The sequence below is a fragment of the Geospiza fortis genome, unplaced genomic scaffold (assembly GCF_000277835.1).
Source record: "Geospiza fortis unplaced genomic scaffold, GeoFor_1.0 scaffold59, whole genome shotgun sequence".
In the NCBI taxonomy this organism is placed as follows: Eukaryota; Metazoa; Chordata; class Aves; order Passeriformes; family Thraupidae; genus Geospiza; species Geospiza fortis.
Window position 1 is genome coordinate 2,581,784 of NW_005054381.1, and position 18,448 is coordinate 2,600,231.

At 51.6% G+C, this 18,448-nt stretch overlaps 1 protein-coding gene across 2 annotated transcripts in view; it reads right to left on the reverse strand.

Moving 5' to 3' along the window:
- LOC102036314 (S-adenosyl-L-methionine-dependent tRNA 4-demethylwyosine synthase TYW1) overlaps positions 1 to 18,448 on the reverse strand; it is a 96,314-nt gene that overhangs the window by 62,509 nt on the left and 15,357 nt on the right. For both annotated transcript variants that reach the window (XM_031060372.1, XM_031060373.1), the window contains exons 9-11: positions 15,978 to 16,065; positions 3,575 to 3,627; positions 417 to 535 (exon numbers count right to left, since the gene is read on the reverse strand). In XM_031060372.1, the coding sequence (XP_030916232.1) occupies positions 417 to 535; positions 3,575 to 3,627; positions 15,978 to 16,065 (260 nt within the window). The remainder of the gene's footprint in view (positions 1 to 416; positions 536 to 3,574; positions 3,628 to 15,977; positions 16,066 to 18,448) is intronic.

Genomic DNA, 18,448 nt, shown 5'->3' on the forward strand with positions numbered 1-18,448 from the left:
CTCAGGCACTGCCAGGGGCCGCCCAGGGAGGTTTGGAGTCCCCACCCCTGGAGGTGCCCGAGGAAGGGCTGGAGGTGGCACTCAGAGCTCTGGGCTGGGGACAAGGTGGGGATCAGGCACAGCTTGGACTGGGTGATCCTGGATGGCTCTTCTTACCCCAGTGTTTCTGGGATTTATCAGCTGCTGTGTTGGGAAGGCAACAGTTACTGAGTGATCACTTTTCACTTGTTTAGAGCAGTGGAATTGGTGGGGGTACAGGTACTTTAAATATGGAAAATGGTCCAATTTCCAAAGACGCTGCCATTGCTCAGCACCTCGGGGGGGGTCACACAGCACACCCAGCCCACGCCCCCCAGAGCACAGCTGGCTGTGTCCCACAGAGCCCCCACCCTGGCCAGAGCCCAGGGGTGCCTCACCTCCAGCAGAAGACACACTTGTTGGCACAGGCCAGGCTGGGGGTGGCCTCCATGCAGCGGTGGCTCTCGATGCCATAGAAGGTGTGCTTGTAGCAGCCCCCGCGGCCCCGCAGCATGGACTGAGAGAGGGAAACACACAGAGACTGTTAAAAACCCAGCTGGGGCCAGACTGAGGGCAGGGAAACACACAGGGAGCGTTAAAAACCCAGCTGGGGCCAGACTGAGGGCAGGGGAACACACACACCCCCAGGAGAGTTAAAAATTCATCTGGAACCAAACTGAGGGCACACACACACACACAAACACACATCAGGAGAGTTAAAATTCCCCATCTGGAGCCAAACTGAGGGCAGCTGTGGGTCTGCTCCCTTTCAGCCACCTGTGACTGGAGTTCCAAGTCCAGCAATGCCCTCAGCAGAGCTGAGGGACACCAGTGCCACCTGCCCCAAGAAATTCCCAGTTCCCTATAAAATGTGACTCTTTACATACACCCCTGCAGCCAGACTGCATTTAGGAGGTCAAACTACTGGAGTGTTAGAGGAGAAAGAACTTTAAGCTCCTCAGTCCCTTCTCTGGCAGATCCCAGCACAACAATGTGTTCTCCTGCAGCTTTTCAGCCTCAGTCCATGAAGAGCAGGTGAAGCCTCTTGAGCTGCAGAGTGTTCCTGGAAAAGCTCACTCAGGAGCAACAAGGATCCATTTCAAGGCTGTCCTACTGAACACTCCATTCTTTTCATTTATCTGGCAGAGTATTTCTTGCAGCACTAAATTAAATAAATGCCCTGACCTTATAAGCCCTTATTCACAGCCAGCAGTGGCTCCAGCAGGATGCTGCACTTCCCTTCCCAGCACAGCCACAGCAGCTTTCCCAACAGGATTCAACTCCTATTTATCATGCAGGCTGCTTGCAGAAAGGGCTGTCTTTCATTAGCTCAGTTAAATAATAATAAATGAGAAAGAAACTTTACTCCTCTCAAGAGAAAAGCTGAAATATAACACAGCAGCTTTCAATCTGCCTTCGTCTTCCTGGAGAGTCCCGGTGATCCAGCAGAAAGGAGCAGCAGAGAAAAATCTACAGCTAATCCCTGACTGGCTGTACAGGTGGAAGATTAAATGACATGGAAAACGGTGTTGATTCTACCCATTCTTCAAATGAGAGAGACTTCAGGAGATTCACAAATTCAGGAGAGCAAGTTATATTTGGCTTTTCCTAAGGCAAACAGACTTTTCCTAAAACATACAGGGTTTCTGTTTTTTCTGGAATTTGACAGAACCCAATCTTTTCCATCTGAGATACCTCTATGAAACTCTACTCAATACTGATCCTGCCAGTCCTGCTCCTGCTTTCCTCTGATACAAATCCCCACAAAGGCTCCTGAAGGCTTTCACACACTGGTGTGAACCTGAGGCAAAGCCACTGCCTGGAACCAATCTCAGCTCAATTTATTAGAAGACTTTACATTCAATTCCTGCTTAAGCTAAAAATAGTGTGGGCCCATCTAAGCACACAGACCTGCTATTTATTTTGTGAAATGGCTTTACAGTGCTGCATTAAAGTCTGGGGCTTTCATAAAAATAGGTTCTCTGGCCTTCTCAGTCACAACATGGAAGTTTTTCTTTAAACTTTTTGTGATCGTGTCTGCCACTAACAGCAACAGAAGAGGGAAATGGGTGTAGGAGTGACCAGCAGAGCAGCAGTGGGATCAGTGCATCCCACACACTCCTGACAGCCCAGGGTGGGCTCTCCATGCTGCTCAGGAGAACAAGGCTCTTAATGGAACAGCTCACTGACACCAGGCACTGCAATGAAAACTCTCTGCAGCCACCCTGGGATGGCATCCTAAGGGTCAAAAACAAAAGTTAATCATGCAACCAAGGAGAGCTCAGACAGCCAGGACTGATCACTGCCACAGCTCAGCAATTACAGATGTGCTGGCATCCTCACGAGGTGCTGATTCCAGAGGTTCCCATCCAGGGATGCTGAAGGGTGCAGGATGTTGCAACATGGTGGGTGAAGGGGCTGGAGCCCCAGGAGGGGCTGAGGGAGCTGGGAAGGGGCTCAGCCTGGAGCAAAGGAGGCTCAGGAGGCCTGACAGGAGAGGACAGCCGGGGGGTCGGGCTGTGCTCCAGGGAACAGGGACAGGAGGAGAGGGAACGGCCTCAGGCTGGGCCTGGGGAGCCCTCAGGTTGGATTTTGGGGAAATTCCTTCCTGGAATTTGTTGTCCAGCCCTGGCACAGCTGCCCAGAGCAGGATGGAGTCCCCACCCCTGGAGGGGTTTAACAGCCCTGTGGAGGTGGCACTTGGGGACATGGGGCAGTGGTGGCCTGGGCAGTGCTGGGGGAGTGGTTGGACTCAGTGGCCTCAGAGGGCTTTTCCACCCTCAGTGATTCTGTGATCAATATTGCTCCCCAAATATACAACACTAGAGACTTGTGAGCTCCAGAGGGACCTGCCAAGGACAGCTGAAACCACACCCACCCTGAAGGGTATGCAGTTTATTCTCCAGGGCTCTGATGGGAATACTTTTAAGTCTGGAAAGCGCTTGAAAAGCTACTGAGTTGCAGCTCCTGCAGGAGCCATGTGCAGGGCTGGGAGGAGGCTGTGTCACACAGGTGCACTCATACCTATGGGTGCTGTACACAGCCACATCCACACACACCCCACAGAGCAGGGAAATCATCAGCAACAGTGAAATCACGAACACCTCCCCATGGAAATCTGATCTGATAAATGCTGAGAGCCAGGGGAGCCCTGTCACAACCCAGCCCCAGCACTGGGGGTTCAAACAGCCTCAGGTGCCTGCTCAGGTGTGGCAGGGGCTGTGCTATCCCTGTTCCACAAGCTCACATCAGGGATACAACCTTCCCTCTCTTCCCTCACGTGGATTTCAGTGGACAGAAGATGTTTCAGCAGACAGCAGAACAACAGGAAAAAGCAGAAAAGGATGTTCCCAGCTCTGTCCCACAACTCTATTCTCACTCTTTGCAGAGGAATTTTAATAGCTGGAAATGCAAGGTTATAGCTTGAAAGCTGGAATTTGTGTTTGTGCAAATTATAGCACATTTTAAAACGTAATTTCATCAGGAAATTGGAATACCTGAGGAAGTCTCTAGCTTTGTTTTTATTTATGAAATGAGAAAAGGAAACAGAACATACCTTTGTCCATCGGCAGAGCTTCACCCCAGAATGGCTCCCAATGAGTTTATAACCTGAAAACAAAGCACAAATCATCAAACAACTGAGTTTAGCCTGCAGGAATTGACACATAAAATATACCAAGTGGTACCCAGAGTGATTGACACTGTGGACTCAATGCTGCTCTTCCCCACTGGCCCCAAGGTGACACCACCAGCAATAGCAGTGCCACCCCAGGGACCTCAGCCAACTGCAAATGGTTTCTTTTAGTGGGACATGGTTTGAATCAGGGTGCCCAGGGGACTCCTGCATGGACAGGATGGCAGAGCCTGGCTAACCCAGGGACAGCTCACAGACCCAAGGAGCAGGACAGGGTGCCAGGAGCATCTCCCTGGCCCCAGGCCATGAGCCCAGAACAGCCTCCCAGCCAGCAGCCAGGATCCCTGTCCCAGCCTGCAGGACAGGAGCTGATTCCCAGTGCAGCTGGGAGGGCACAGGAGGGGAACACAACCAGGGCTCAGCCTGAACCCACCTGAGCCTCACCAGCTCCACGGGGAGGGAGCTGCTCCTCCACACCCCAAGGAAAGCTGAGCTCAGATCAGCTCCTCAGTCCCCAGCCAAGATCAACACAATTCTATTCTAACGAGTCATGGAGGATTAATTGCACAACGTTCGTTAAGCACTAAGTGCTATTATTACCCAAACTGCTCAAGTGGGGTTATATTCCTCTTTGAGAAAAGTGCTTAGAGGCCAATATGTCTGAAGGATTAAAAGTCCCTTCGAAATCAGCATAAAAATAAGAGGGATTTGAGACACCTCGCTGTGTCCCTCACAGTGGCATTCACATGTCACTGGCCTGGCTGTCCCCAAACTCAGCACCTCCCAGCTGCCTACTGCACCTTCCTGCTGCTCTTATTAACACTTTCAAGGCAAGGAAAAATATCACATTTTAGCCATCAAGTCCTTCTTCCTGCCAACCAGCATGAATTCAACAGGGAAAAAGCCTTCAGCTCAGCAAACTGGCCTCCAGCTCCTCCACAGCAGCAGCACGAGTGCCCTGCCCTGCTTGTCTGCCCCTGAGCTGCTCTGGCACAGCAAGGCCCCAAAGCAAGGTGAGAGCAACTGCATCCCAAAGTCCCTGACACCTGCAAGGACACCAAGCCAGCCAGGAGCTGCAGGAGCAGCAGATGCCACGGCAGCTGCAGCAGACAGAAATTAAAATCAAACTGTGTGCACACAGACAGGGCTAACAGGGAACCAAACAATGCTCTGCTCCTGCCACTCAAACCCAGCAGGACCTGCCCAGGCTCCTCTGCCCACTCCACTGGTGGTGTTTGATCCATCTCCTCACACTGGAACGTACAGGCAGAGTGACCTCTGCTGCAAGAAGGCTGGAGAGGGACTGGGGACAAGGGATGGAGGGACAGGACACAGGGAATGGCTCCCACTGCCAGAGGGCAGGGCTGGATGGGATATTGGGAATCAGGAATTGTTCCCTGTGAGGGTGGGCAGGCCCTGGCACAGGGTGCCCAGAGCAGCTGTGGCTGCCCCTGGATCCCTGGCAGTGCCCAAGGCCAGGCTGGACAGGGCCTGGGAGCACCTGGGACAGTGGGACGTGTCCCTGCCCTGTCCCCTTAAGGTCCCTTCCAGCCCAAACCACTCTGGGATTCTGTGACAGCCAGTCCCCAAAGCCACGTGCAGCCCTGGGGACACCTGCACCTCAGACTGGCTCACACTCTGAGGATGCTGGTGCAGGGGCACAGCCACACACACAGAGCTGCACGCGCCTGGGACCCAGCACCCCCCTGCCCTGCTCTGTCCTGCCTCTTGCTGCAGCTTTTCTCCACAAACAGCTTGTCCAGCAAGGTCTAATCTCAGCTGAGACCTCCCTGCTGAAATGTGTGTCCTTATAGGATTTGTGGATGAGAGCTGAAAAGGTGCTGCACTCCTCCCTCTGACACAGCTGTCCAAGGCACACTCTGCTGCTGTCACCCAGCACAGTCCAAGCCTTATTTGTCCCATTTCTCCAAATCCAGCACCACCAGTCAAACAAGATTATTCTCTCACAGATCACTTGTCAGTAACAGCAATATGGCTGCTTTCAAATGGGTTTTGCAGAAAAATTACATTGGAAATAGGACATGCCCACCCAGATCTGCTACTGAGCTGTTTGAGGGAAGAGAGGAAGCAGCTGAACAAGGTGCCAAGCTCCAGCATTTTCTCTTAGGTTCCTTAAATCAACTTCCACCATGCGGAGCACCCACAGCTTCCTTTAAAGGCCAAGAAAATTGTACATATTCAACATCAAACAGTCTTACAAACACCAGCCAGCTTTGGGGATGAGAGGAGGGTTACTCATCTCTGTCACTGCCAGGAGTCCCAGCTGTGGTGACAGGAGGGAGCAGCAGAGATGTGCAGAACCCTAAAGCCACAGAACTGGGGTCCCACACCCTGTGGGGAACTGGGAGAAAGTGTGGTCACCCAGAACTAGGTGCTGGCCATGCCAGGCTTCTGACACTTGGGAATGACAGAAAATACCAGAGACCAAGGCTGGACACTTGTCCCACCCCTGGTGCCAGTGAGCAGAGACTCTACAAGACTGCAGAGCCTTTCCCCAGCACTGGCTGCACTGCTGGGAGGGAGGCAGCAGAGCAGTCTGGGCCAAAAGAAAGGAAAAAAGGTTAAGGAAGAAACAGGGAGTGTCCCAGAATCACAGAACTGCTCTGGCTGGGAAACCCCCCTGAGACCATCGAGCCAACTGTTCCCCCCACTGCCCCATGTCCCCAGGTGCCACATGCACAGGGCTGTTAAACCCCTCCAGGGGTGGAGACTCCACCCTGCCCTGGGCAGCTGTGCCAGGGCTGGACAACCCTTTCAGTGAGAAATTTCCTCAGAATCCCCCCTGAGCCTGCCCTGGCCCAGCCTGAGGCCGTTCCCTCTCCCCCTGTCCCTGTTCCCTGGAGCACAGCCTGACCCCCCCGGCTGTCCCCTCCTGGCAGGAGCTGTGCAGAGCCACAAGGGCCCCCTGAGCCTCCTTTGCTCCAGGCTGAGCCCCTTCCCAGCTCCCTCAGCCTCTCCTGGGGCTCCAGCCCCTTCCCAGCTCCATTCCCTGCCCTGGACACGCTCCAGCCCCTCAGTGTCCTCTCTACAGTGAGGGTGCAAATCTGACACATGGGGACAGCACATCCTTACTGCAAAACTTCAAATTAAACATGTGAAAAACTGTGATCAAAGCCAGCCTGAGGATCTCCAGCCCTGTTCCCACACTGCAGCTCCTGCTGAGCCTTCTGGAAGGCTCAGGCCAGCTCCACTCTTCCATCAGCTTTGCCACAACGTCCCTGTGGCTCTGCCAAGGCCATCAGTGCTTGAATCCAATCCTGCTGATGGCCCCAAGTCTGGAGCTGTGGGTGCCAGGAGCCCCTGTGATCACATCCCCCCTTGCTCCAAGGGCTGTGACTCGTGACCAATAACTCTAAGTGCACAGTTGGATACAGCACCTTCCAAACAATCCAGTGTTTGAGGGACCTGCTGTTCCCCACCCCTGTGTACCTTCAGCCACTACAGCTGAACAAACCCATCTATTTATTATTTCCACAGTCTAATATGCAAAGGATCCCTTCAATTATGAGCAGGCTCACAGTACTCAGCTCAGCTCCCAACTAAAGGACAAGAACATCTCCATCTGAAGGCTGGCTATGAGTTGATCCTGCTCTAGATGATAAATTTTAGATGATCTAGAAGCTTGCCAAACTTCACTGAAATTAAGTGTCACTTTTATAGAGGTGAATTAAGCTTTTAAACAACCTTTAGGGTGAAATGAGTGTTATCAGGCAGTAACACCAGGCTGAGGAACATGTGGTGATTGCTCACCCTGACAGGCCAACTGGAGTTTAATAGAGCACAGAGGGATGTGGAACTGGAGAGATGGCCAAAGTCACAGCTCCTGATTGCTCCAGAGGCTGGGCAGGACTGTGCTCAGCTCTTTGGAACCACACTGCAGCATTTCCACTCCATCCTGGACATAAGAGTTTAAAAGTCTTTTCTCTGAAACTCAAAGCAGTCAGGGAGAGAGCCAGCTGAGCTCTCAGCACTGAGCCAGGACACTGCTGTCTGTATTCCTAGGGCATGTTCCAGTATCCAGGGGCTCTGGATGTGCTTTGCCAGCTTACCAGTGCCAGACACATATCCAGTCTTCCCAAGCTCCTGGACATGAATGAATTATGTCCATAACTGAGCAATTCTGTTATTTCTGAGAGCAGAGCAGATCAGCTGAATTTCTACCAGCACAAGTGTCCCTATCAGGAGCTGTGTCACACCCCCTGCACTCTGAACAGCCCTGAGAGCTGTGCTGAGTGGCCTTCAGGGACTGCAGGCCATCCCCAGGTGGCAAAATGTCCAGAACAAAACCCACAGACACTGAATCCCTGAGGTCAGAAAAAACCTCCAAGGCCACCCAGTCCAAGCTGTGCCCCATCCCCACCTTGTCCCCAGCCCAGAGCTCTGAGTGCCACCTCCAGCCCTTCCTTGGGCACCTCCAGGGATGGGCACTCCAAACCTCCCTGGGCAGCCCCTGCAGTGCCTGAGCCCCCTTTCCATGGGGAAATTTTCCCTAATATCCAGCCTAAATCTCCCCTGGCACAGCTTGAGGCCATTTCTCGTTGTCCCCTGTTCCCTGGGAGCAGAGCCACAAGGGCCCCTTTGCTCCAGGCTGAGCCCCTTCCCAGCTCCCTCAGCTGCTCCTGGGGCTCCAGCCCCTTCCCTGGAGATGCTCCCCCCCCCCGAGCCTCCTTTGCTCCAGGCTGAGCCCCTTCCCAGCTCCCTCAGCCTCTCCTGGGGCTCCAGCCCCTTCCCTGGACAAGCTCCAGCCCCTCAGGGTCTGCACTGTCCTGAGGAGCCCAGGGCTGTCCCCAGCACTGGAGGTGCCCCAGCAGTGCCAGCACAGGGAACAAGCCCTGCCTGGCTGACACCTCCCAGCTCAGATCTCTGCATCACCAGAAGTTCACTTTGACCCAAATCCCAAAGCAAAAGATTCAATACAGAAAGAAAGAAGGAGATCCATGGTTGAAAAAGCTCCAGAAAACACAAGGAAGAGACTGAGCCATCCTTCTCCAGGATTGCAGGCTCTGGGAGCTGGGAAAGCCACTCCAGGGCCCCACTGTGCCTCCAACCTCTGCTGGCTGTCCCAGGGCTGCCCTGAGAGCAGCAAAGTCCAGCTGCCACCTCTGCATGGAGCTAGCCAGCACTCTTCTGCAATAAAACCACTGCTCTGAGGCAGGGAGTATCTGCTAGAGCTGCAGCTCAGGGCAGTCTCACACTAGCAGAAATTTTACAGGGAAAAAAATCCCAATTTCCTGCAGTTCTGAAGGACTGCAGTTTTACAGGGCCAGAGCTGAAGGTCAGTGACAGCAGGATCCATCCCCACCACCTGTAAGGACCATTTTCCACACTGAAACACAACTGCTGTGCTTGAGTCACCACCCAGACAAAGAATACTTGACCATTAATAATAACAGTAATAATAACAGTAACAATAATAATAATAATAATAATAGCAACAAGAAATGCCCCTGGTGAGGCACCTGTTCACATTACATCAGCATTTTATACAAATCTAGGAAGAAGGGGACGCTGGGAAGTGGAATTTTTCAGATTGCCCAAGCATGACAAGAGACACCTCTAGGTTCATTCCTAGAACGGCTCAACCTTGAGGAAATTCTTACCAGGTCCACCAAGACCTATTTTAGATTGTCTCTTTGTTTGAAAAAAGGCTCTTAAGAAATACAAAAGGCTTGTGAATTGGGAAGGATTGCTCCCATGAGCTGAAAGCAGGAGTGGGACAGAAGCAGGGACTGCAGGACTGTCCCTTGTTAGCACAAAGGAATGGGAGGTTTGGCCTCCCAGCTGCCTCAGATCCCTGGCACTGTACACAACACAAACACCTTGGACACTTTTAAGGCACAGTAAAAGCCTCCTGGGGGCAGTGAAAGGGATTCAGCTGCTGCACAGACAGCCCAGAGCCAGGGAAATGAGACTGGCAAAGCTCAGGGGTGGGAGTGCCAGGAGCTACCACAAATTCCAGCTTCCCCAGCTGATCATAAGAGACCTCCAGGATTCTCAAAACCTGATGTTTCCCTCCAACTCAGATGTCTCTTTTAATCCAAGAGCACCTTTCCCTCTGAAGCACAGGAATATAAACCCAATGATGCCTTTGGCAGAGCCTCAGAGAGCACTGAAACCCTCACCTGCACCAACACCAGAGAAAATGCAGCACAACCTTCTGTATCTGAACCCTTTGTGTCCAAAAGCACCACCAAGGCAGAGCATTCCCAAAAAGGGATCACGGGCTGGTTTGGGTTGAGAGGGACCTCAAAGATCAGCCAGTCCAGCTGGTGATTCAGCCATCCCCATGGGAATGGCTCCCACAGCCAGAGGGCAGGGATGGATGGGAGATTGGGAATCAGGAATTGTTCCCTGGCAGGGTGGGCAGGCCCTGGCACAGGGTGCCCAGAGCAGCTGGGGCTGCCCCTGGATCCCTGGCGGTGCCCAAGGCCAGGCTGGACAGGGCTGGGAGCACCTGGGACAGTGGGAGGTGTCCCTGCCATGGCAGGGGTGGCACTGGGTGGGCTTTAAGGTCCTGTCCAACCAAAATCAGTCTGGGACTCTGCAATTCTTTATTCACAGAAAAACACAGGAAATCTGCAAGCACTTGGCATTTTTGAGAGCTGTACCTCAGGGTCAGCTTTGGCTGAAGTCTGCAATGGGAGGTTCCACCTGCACAAGTCCCTCCTGAAGCACCCAGAACACACCCAGAAGGTAACAGACAGAACTGCTGCCTGCTAGGAGCTGCATCTCTTTTCTGTTCTGTTTTCCTGAGACACTTTTCAGTCATTCAGGGCACATTCCCTTCTCCACATTTCCATTTGTCTGAACTGTCCCCTTGTGTGGGGCGAGTGTCACCTTACAAAGAAAGCACAGCAAATTTTATCCTTGCCTGAACATATCCTGTACTTTGTTCCAGCTTAGACTTAATTTCAAAGCCCAATACTCTCCAAAGCCCTGCCAAAATCTAAAACAAACCAAAAAAAGGATGCACTTCAAAATCTGTGTTTATTTTTATTTTCCTCTTTGTTATACATGGGGTTATTCTACCAGCTCTGGTAACACATGAGAGAAGAATCAGCCCCCTAAATGTGATTTATCCATCTCCTCTGCTCCTGCTCAGGTGCTACAGCTGTGCCAGCACATCAGAATTGCAGGTGGCTCTCCCCCAGCTCCTGGCAGCTCTCACACAGGGGGGCTTAAGCATCTTCTGCTGCCTGGACTCCTTCCTTTCACCTGTGTCTGCCCTTTATTTACTAACATTTCCTAAAGAATTGATCTCTGTGCCTGGGTCTGGTCACTGTATTTATTCTGCTCACCACAAGTAATTTCTTAGCTAGCAAAGTAATTTTTAATCTGCCCACAGCCAGTATTTGATTTCTGTGGCACATTCTGGGGACTGCACCAGTGTCACCAATCCCGGAGCCAGCTGTGGGCTGCTAGTGCCACCTGGAGTTAAACAGCTTCCCCCAAAGCCTGCCAGACCCCAAACCCTGCAGCACAGAGCCTGCAAAGCACCCAGCCAGCAGCACCAGCTCTGTGCCATGGCTTGAGATGCCATTTCCACACACTGACCATTCCAAAGGCTCAGCACAGAGAGCCAGGCTGAGCTGGGCACCAGAGCTGCAGAAACTGGGAACCCTAGCCCGAGAAGCGCCACAAAAAGCCACCAAAGCTTTTAAAAACCTCAGCTCCAGGTTGGTGAGCACTTGAAAAGCCCAGCCTTCAGTATTTTTCTGAAGTCAGCCTCTTTGCCTTCCCTTCCCCACTAAAAGCCACAGGCCAAAGCACAGCTTTAGCTGCAGCACAAAGTCAGAGCACGACAGTTTAAGTGGCTGCTGAAGCCCAGACTATTTCAGATAAGAGCTGTCTCTTAATGCACCACTTGTCTTTGGAGACAAGTAAAATAGAGGTGTCCTGGGCACCCTGGGGCTAAATTGTATCTTTCCTTAACCAGTAAAGACAGAACCAACTGGACTGCAGCAAAACTGTCCTTGTGGGACAGAATAATTCATCCAATGTCAGCAGGGTCAGCCTTTGGCATCGTTAACCCGTCCCCAGTGTGCTGCCAGGGAGGGAGAGCAGGGATTTGTTTGGTCCTGTTACAGCAGGAGAGAGCAAAGCAAAGAGCATGGCAGAAACACAGTGTGAGCAGTTTCTGAAATCCTGGAATCTTGGAATGGTCTGACCTGAAGGGACCTAGACCCCATCCAGTGCAACCCCTGCCATGGGCAGGGACAATTCCACTGTCCCAGGGTGCCCCAAGCCCCATCCAGCCTGGCCTTGGGCACTGCCAGGGATCCAGGGGCAGCCCCAGCTGCTCTGGGCACCCTGTGCCAGGGCCTGCCCACCCTGCCAGGGAACAATGCCTAATTCCCAACATCCCATCCATCCCTGCCCTCTGGCAGTGGGGAGCCATTCCCCACTGGAGCCTCCTCAGCCAACACTCAGCTCTCAGGGCTTTGGGCTCGCTGCTCCTGTTCCACTCCTGCCCTGTTGAGGGAAGTGCGTCAGAACCAACCTGGGGCTGCTGAACAACCCCTGTGACATGACAGGGCTGATGGAGGTGGCTGGCACTGAGACACATCATGTCTGAGCTCCAAATAGCTCAGGCAGGCAGTGAACAATCCCTCTCCCAGCTGCCAGCATCCAGCAGGACGTGGTTGGCTTCACTCAGACCATGAGCGTCAATAAAACATTTGGCAGATCCAGGAGCAGCTGTGACTAATGATGGCACCAACCCCAGCAGAGCACAAAGTCATGGTCAGCCCCTGAGTCATGAACAGCCTGACTGGAAGGGACCACAGGGATCATCCAGTCCAGCCCTGGCCCTGCACAGACACCCCAACAATCCCACCCTGGGCATACTTGGCAGCTCCTGGAGCTCTGGCACCCTCTGGGGGAAGAACCTTTCTCCGAGATCCAGCCTGAGCCTCCCCTGACACACAGAAGGGTGTTTTGGTTTTTTGTTTGTTTTACAGGAAAAGAAAACCCCATTGTGTTTTTCTACTTTCATCTTTCCTATTGAAACAGCAGCTCAAGACTCCCTCTAAAGCTCACCAAGGATTTAAATAAGAAATCAGGAACACTGCAAAGGCTCACGAGTCCTTCACCCTGTACCAAATCCTCCTGGCACCCAGGCCAAGCAAAAGCAACTTTCAGCCCAAAAGCAATTGTGTCAAAAAGTTACAAGCAACCCCAAAAAGGAAATGTGACACTGGGCTGTACTCACCAAGCACCACATGAAATGTGAACATGGAAAGCTTGTTTCCACTTTCAGTTTATTTCATTTCTTTCTGGCTCCCCGGACACACAGAACGGCTGAAGCACTACCAGGAGCACAGCAAACCCAACCAACAACCACTGCCAGCCTCTCCCCCAGGGCACTGGCCCTCACCAAAGCCTCAGAGCTGTGCTGCTGTTTCAGGCAGAGCTGGGCACTGATGGAAAGGGAACTGGAATTGTGTTGCCTCTGGCTGGGACTTTCAAAAGCAGCTCTTGCTGAGTATCAAGGTATCTTGCTGTTATCAAGTTATCCTGCAAGCAGGCAGCTCCAAGGGCTCTGCAACCCAATGGAGAGGCTAAATTTAGCCAATATTCAATGCCAGGGCTAAAATAAAAACCTTTGCCTAAGCACTGCTCCCTTTACCTCGAGGAAGGTAAATTGCTTTTATGGTGAATCCACAGTGAGCACTACCATGGTCTGAGGAGATCTGCTCCAAGGAAAACCTCTGTTATGCAACTGCAGTATCAAAGAATAGCTCTCCCTGACCCACTAATACTCATTTTCTTTCTCTTGGGCTAATTGTGCCCTCAGGGATACTCTTGAAAAGACACTGAGCCTACACCCAAAGAAACCAGTTGGTGCAAAATAAATGAGATAATCTTCTGACTACACTGCACTTATTATTTTAGGGGGAATGATGCTGAGGGAAGAAGGGAATTGTTTTATTTTTGTAGCCACAAAAGCCTTCCTGGTGTGTTATTTACAGGAAAAAATGCTATATGACATTAAAAAACCCAACGCAGCTTCTCTTTTTCACAGCTGAGTGACCACTGAAGAATTTGGTGAGCAGCAGAGGAGGGAGAGCTGGGAGAGGCAGCTGGGCTGTGAGGACCCAACAGTTCAGAGTCTTTGAAAGTGCAGATTTATGTAAGCAGATCCTACCAGTGGCTCCAATACTGGCACTACCATGAGCAGGAAGGGAAAATGTGGACCCACTTGTCTGGATAATGAATTCCTATCCCTGGAGTGTCACAAGGAAATCAGAGCTCTCTGGGGAGCCTTCTTTGAGTCAAAAGAATTATGGTAGTAAGGTGACCTTCTCTCCAGCGCTGCTTTATTTTCCAAATGGCCACTTTGTACAAAAGCGCCCAAACCCAAACGAGCAGGGAAAGTGAGACTGAGCCAAGGGGAAGTGCTCCAACCACCACACAAAGCACAGGGCCAGCACAGAGCACTGCCCCATTCCCCTGCTTTCTTTAGTAGTAACTGAATAAATGAATAAATAAAAACAAAAGGCTGCCACCTTAAACACAAAACAAAGTCAAATATAAATAAAATGCAGTCAAATACATGACAAACAAAACCAAAATAACTGCCACCACACCACAGGCTTCAGGAGTGAGACTGAAAAGATGAACTGGTCCAAGGCCTGCACTGGCCCCAGCCAGCAGCAGCTCCCTGGGGCCATGAGGAGAAGGCAAAGTCCCTGCCACTCCTCCCTGAGCCCTCGGGTCATTCCTCACAGCACACAGTTAAAGAAGGGCTCTTTGCTGTGCCAAGGCTGATGCCAACCCAGTGACCAAAGCTGGGCAGAGCACTGCAGGCACTGCAAGGCTCAGCCCTGAGAGCAGCAGGGCTGGGCTGCACAGCTGGACTGGCCCAGGACATGCCAGAGCCCAGCCCTCAGTGACACAGGGACATTCTCAGGAGCTCCAGGAGAGCAGCCAGGCCAGCCCCATCCCTACAAGTGCTGAATAAATGTGAGGATGTGGCTCTTGAGGTCATGATTTAGTGCTGAACAGAGGAGTTGGTGGTTGAACTTGATGCTCTTAAAGACCTTTTGCAACCTTAACAGTGCCATGATAACACTGATTTAGCAGCAAGGCAAGCACACTCCACCCCAAGGGAGAAAAGAAGCCAGACTGAACTCCCTTTAGTCTCCATGTGAGCAGCAAAAGAAAGCTCCCATCAGTCTCCTCCTGCCTCTGCCACTCCCAGCTGAGGCTCCTGAACTGCAGGGCTCAGTCTGGCTCTCCTCATGCTGGTCCTTTGTTTTAAAAAAAGACATGAAATTCACTCCAACTGCTCTCATTGGAGAGCTGCTGATCTTTTTCAACATCTAGTGGATGGTTAAAATTAGTTCAAACCACTTCCTTTTCTGGAAACAGTGTTTCAGCAACAAATCAGAGTTTGAAAGGAAGGTAAAAGCAAGGGACTAAGTTGCAAAACAGATGCAAAGCTGATCTTTAAATATTCCCTGACAAACCTACACTGTGGGAGCTGCAGAGTGTGGGACCATGGGCACATCTCTCAAGCTGCCCCAGTAGGTTCATCAAACCCTGGGAGCTCCAGGCACTGCAGGAGGAGCTGCCCAGGAGCCAGCAGAGTGTCCTGGGGGCATGAGGAAGAGCATTCCCAGCAAGGCAGGGAGTGATCCTGCCCCTCTGCTCAGCCCAGGTGAGGCACCTCTGCAGTGCTGTGCCCAGTTCTGGGCTCCACAGCTCAAGAAAGACCAGGAGCTACTGGTGAGGGTCCAGTGGAGGCCACAAGGATGGATGATGTGGGGTCTGGAGCATCTCCCTGGTCAGGAGAGACTGTGGGAGCTGGGCCTGGTTAGTCTGGAGAAAAGAAGGCTGAGAGGAACCCCATCAATCCATAAAATATCCCCAGGGGTATCAGAGGATTGTGCCAGGCTCTGTTCAGTGGTGCCAGTGACAGGATGAGGAGCAGCAGCCATGAACTAAACCACAACCAATTCCATCTCCACATGAGGAAGAACCTCTTCCCACAGAGTGGCAGAGCTCTGGAACAGCTGCCCAGGGCAGGCTGGAGTGTGCCTCTATGGCCACCCCCCAAAGCCCCTGGGACACTTCCTGTGCCACCAGTTCTGGGGCACCCTGCCTTGGTGCTGTTGGACTGGGTGATCTCCAGAGGCCCTTCCAGCCCCAGCCATGCCGTGTGTCCTGTCCTGTCTGTGGGTCAGGCCTGCCACGAGGGCCCAGGGCAGCCCCTGCTCCCCCCAGAGCCCCTCTCCCACTGCTCTGCCCAAAGGCAGCTCCAGGCTCTGAGCTGTGCCCAGCTGCTCTGGCAGAGCCTCACCTTGTTTAGTGAGTGCCTTCCTCAGGGCTGGGGTGATCATCTCTCTCCTCTCAGCTCCACCAGCTCCCTCCTGCAGCTCCTGCTCTCTCTGTTGGAAGAATTACAGGGAATTACAGCCAGTTAGAGCCAGGCCTCACCTCAGACACTGGGGCACAGCCACACACCTGCTGGAATGAACTGAGCTGAGTGGCACACGGCAACTCCTGCTTCCCTCTAATCCTGCCCCTCATCCCTCTTCCCAGCAGTAACTTAGGATGGTAAACTGGAAAAGGAACACCCCCAGCACACCAGATTTGTCCCACTGACACAGCAATAAAATTCCCAAGGATATTTTAACAACCAGGCTGTGAAATCTCATCCAAGAGTGACCCCAGGTTTTAAGCCCCAATGTTTCATGAGCACACAACAACTCCACAATAACCAAACCAGTGTGTGCCTGCAGTGCCACTGCTCGGGAGAGCTCAGGGAGCACTCCCAGCACTTCACACAGCACAGCAGCCCTGGAGCAGCAGCCACCTGCACCACCAAAACTCAGCCACTGCAAAGGCCTGCAGGGAAAGGCTGCTCCCCTGCCCACAGCCCCTCCAGCAGCAGCCATGGAAGTCTGGCTTCCAGCTGCTTCCACACACAGCTAAGCCCTGGGCAGGAGCTCCAGATACTGGGATAAAGTCATAGGCAGGAGAAGCAAACCCTGGCACGTAACAAGTGGTGACTCCCCTGCTGTGTGAGTGTCACTGCTGAGACTTTATGGGTATTTATTGTCTCATGTCTGCACAAAGAAGCATCAAAGCAGAAATAATTACTTGGATATTTCATGCAACTTGTAATCTGTCAGTCCTTTATGGCTTTTATTGAAGGAGTTATGGATAAACAACAAAAACCAGCAGAGGACATTTTGTCTTGACAATACTGAGGCTATTTCACATCCAAGCCTCTTTTGTGCCAAAGCCATGGAAAAGTTAATGGAAATGCTTTCAGTTTGAGTCTCCTCACCAACTGTCAGCATCACTAAGGAAACCAGTGCTCCTGACTCGCCAAACTGCTCTTCATAAACAGGGAGAGGAGGCTGGCTGCTCCTGCACATGAACAGACTGCTTCTGTACCTGAGCAACAGCTCAGAAAATAAAAGGTGCCTCCAAAGAAAAACACATTTGAATATTAAAACCCACACACAGAGAAGTTCAAGGACAAAACAGAGCTCCTAATAAACACTTCAGAAGGAAATAGGAGAGTAAAACATTCAGGGACAGAGATTATTACCTTCCCTACTCATTTTGGATATAACTGCCCACAGCCTCGGGGACGTTGTTCAGAAATGTATTTTTCAACAACCAGTACCACGACATGGTCCTTTCTGAGGGAGAAAGCTGTATCCACCTTCTACTTCCTTCCATTCAGCTTCCTGAGCCTTTAGGCAGGACTCCATTGGTTTCTGTAACACATCAAAACTCCCCTGGAAGCCTACATCTAATAATTAATTGCCATTTAGTGGGTTTTAAAGCTAATTTCTTGAGCCTTGAGCTTAATTTATCAGCAAGACTCTTCAACAGTAAAATATTAATATTGCTGGGAAAGCTTCATGCATAAGGAAGGAAGGAGATAATAGATAAAAAACTTCATCTTCCAAGTGTTAAATAAAGAGCTTGTCCTGCCACAAGCCATCACTTAGCCCAGGCCACAGGCAAGGCCCTACCTTAGCACAGACTGAGACCTGGGCTAGAGGAAGGAAGGGGAGTGGAACTCAAGGAGCTTTAGGGTCCCTTCCCACCCAAATCACTCCCTGATGCTGTGATTTGGGAGCCCCTTGAAGTCCTGAGCAGGATTTAAACACGGACACCTCCTGGCCTGTGCTTTACCATCTCAGGCCAGGTCAATCCTCCCAGAGGAACTAAACCTCCACTATGGAGCACATCCTAATATTAAAAATGCAGCCATTGAATTAATTACAAATGAGAGATCCCATCCAAGAAAGCCTCCAAACACAAAGTCCTTCCGCATGGAAAACATTTGCATTTCTACCTCCCTGCCACTGCAGCACCTGAGAAAACACCTCAACAGAACAACATCCAATTCCTTCCTGGCAAGGCAGAAATACAGTTCAATATCACTTTCCCCTCACAGAGAGGATCACAATTCTCCCTGCCCACACCCTGATGTGAGAGCCTGTAAACAAAACCATGCTTTGTTTTTCCCTGCCCTGCAATACCTGACCTGCTCACTTTGGCAGGGGATTGGCTGCACGTACTCCTGGTGGGAAATGGAATTCACTGCACAGGGATTTCCACTTATTTACTTAATAAACCTTTCAGATCTGTTATTGAGGGTTGGAGAGGAGGGGAAAAAAGTTAACTTTGCACAGAGGAAACTTCTCCAGTTGTGGTGATTTAGTACAAAGCCCTGCAGTAAATCCAAGGCAAATCACTGTCTTTCCATAACAAATCAAGCAAGCAGTGACAAGAGCCTGCTTTTCA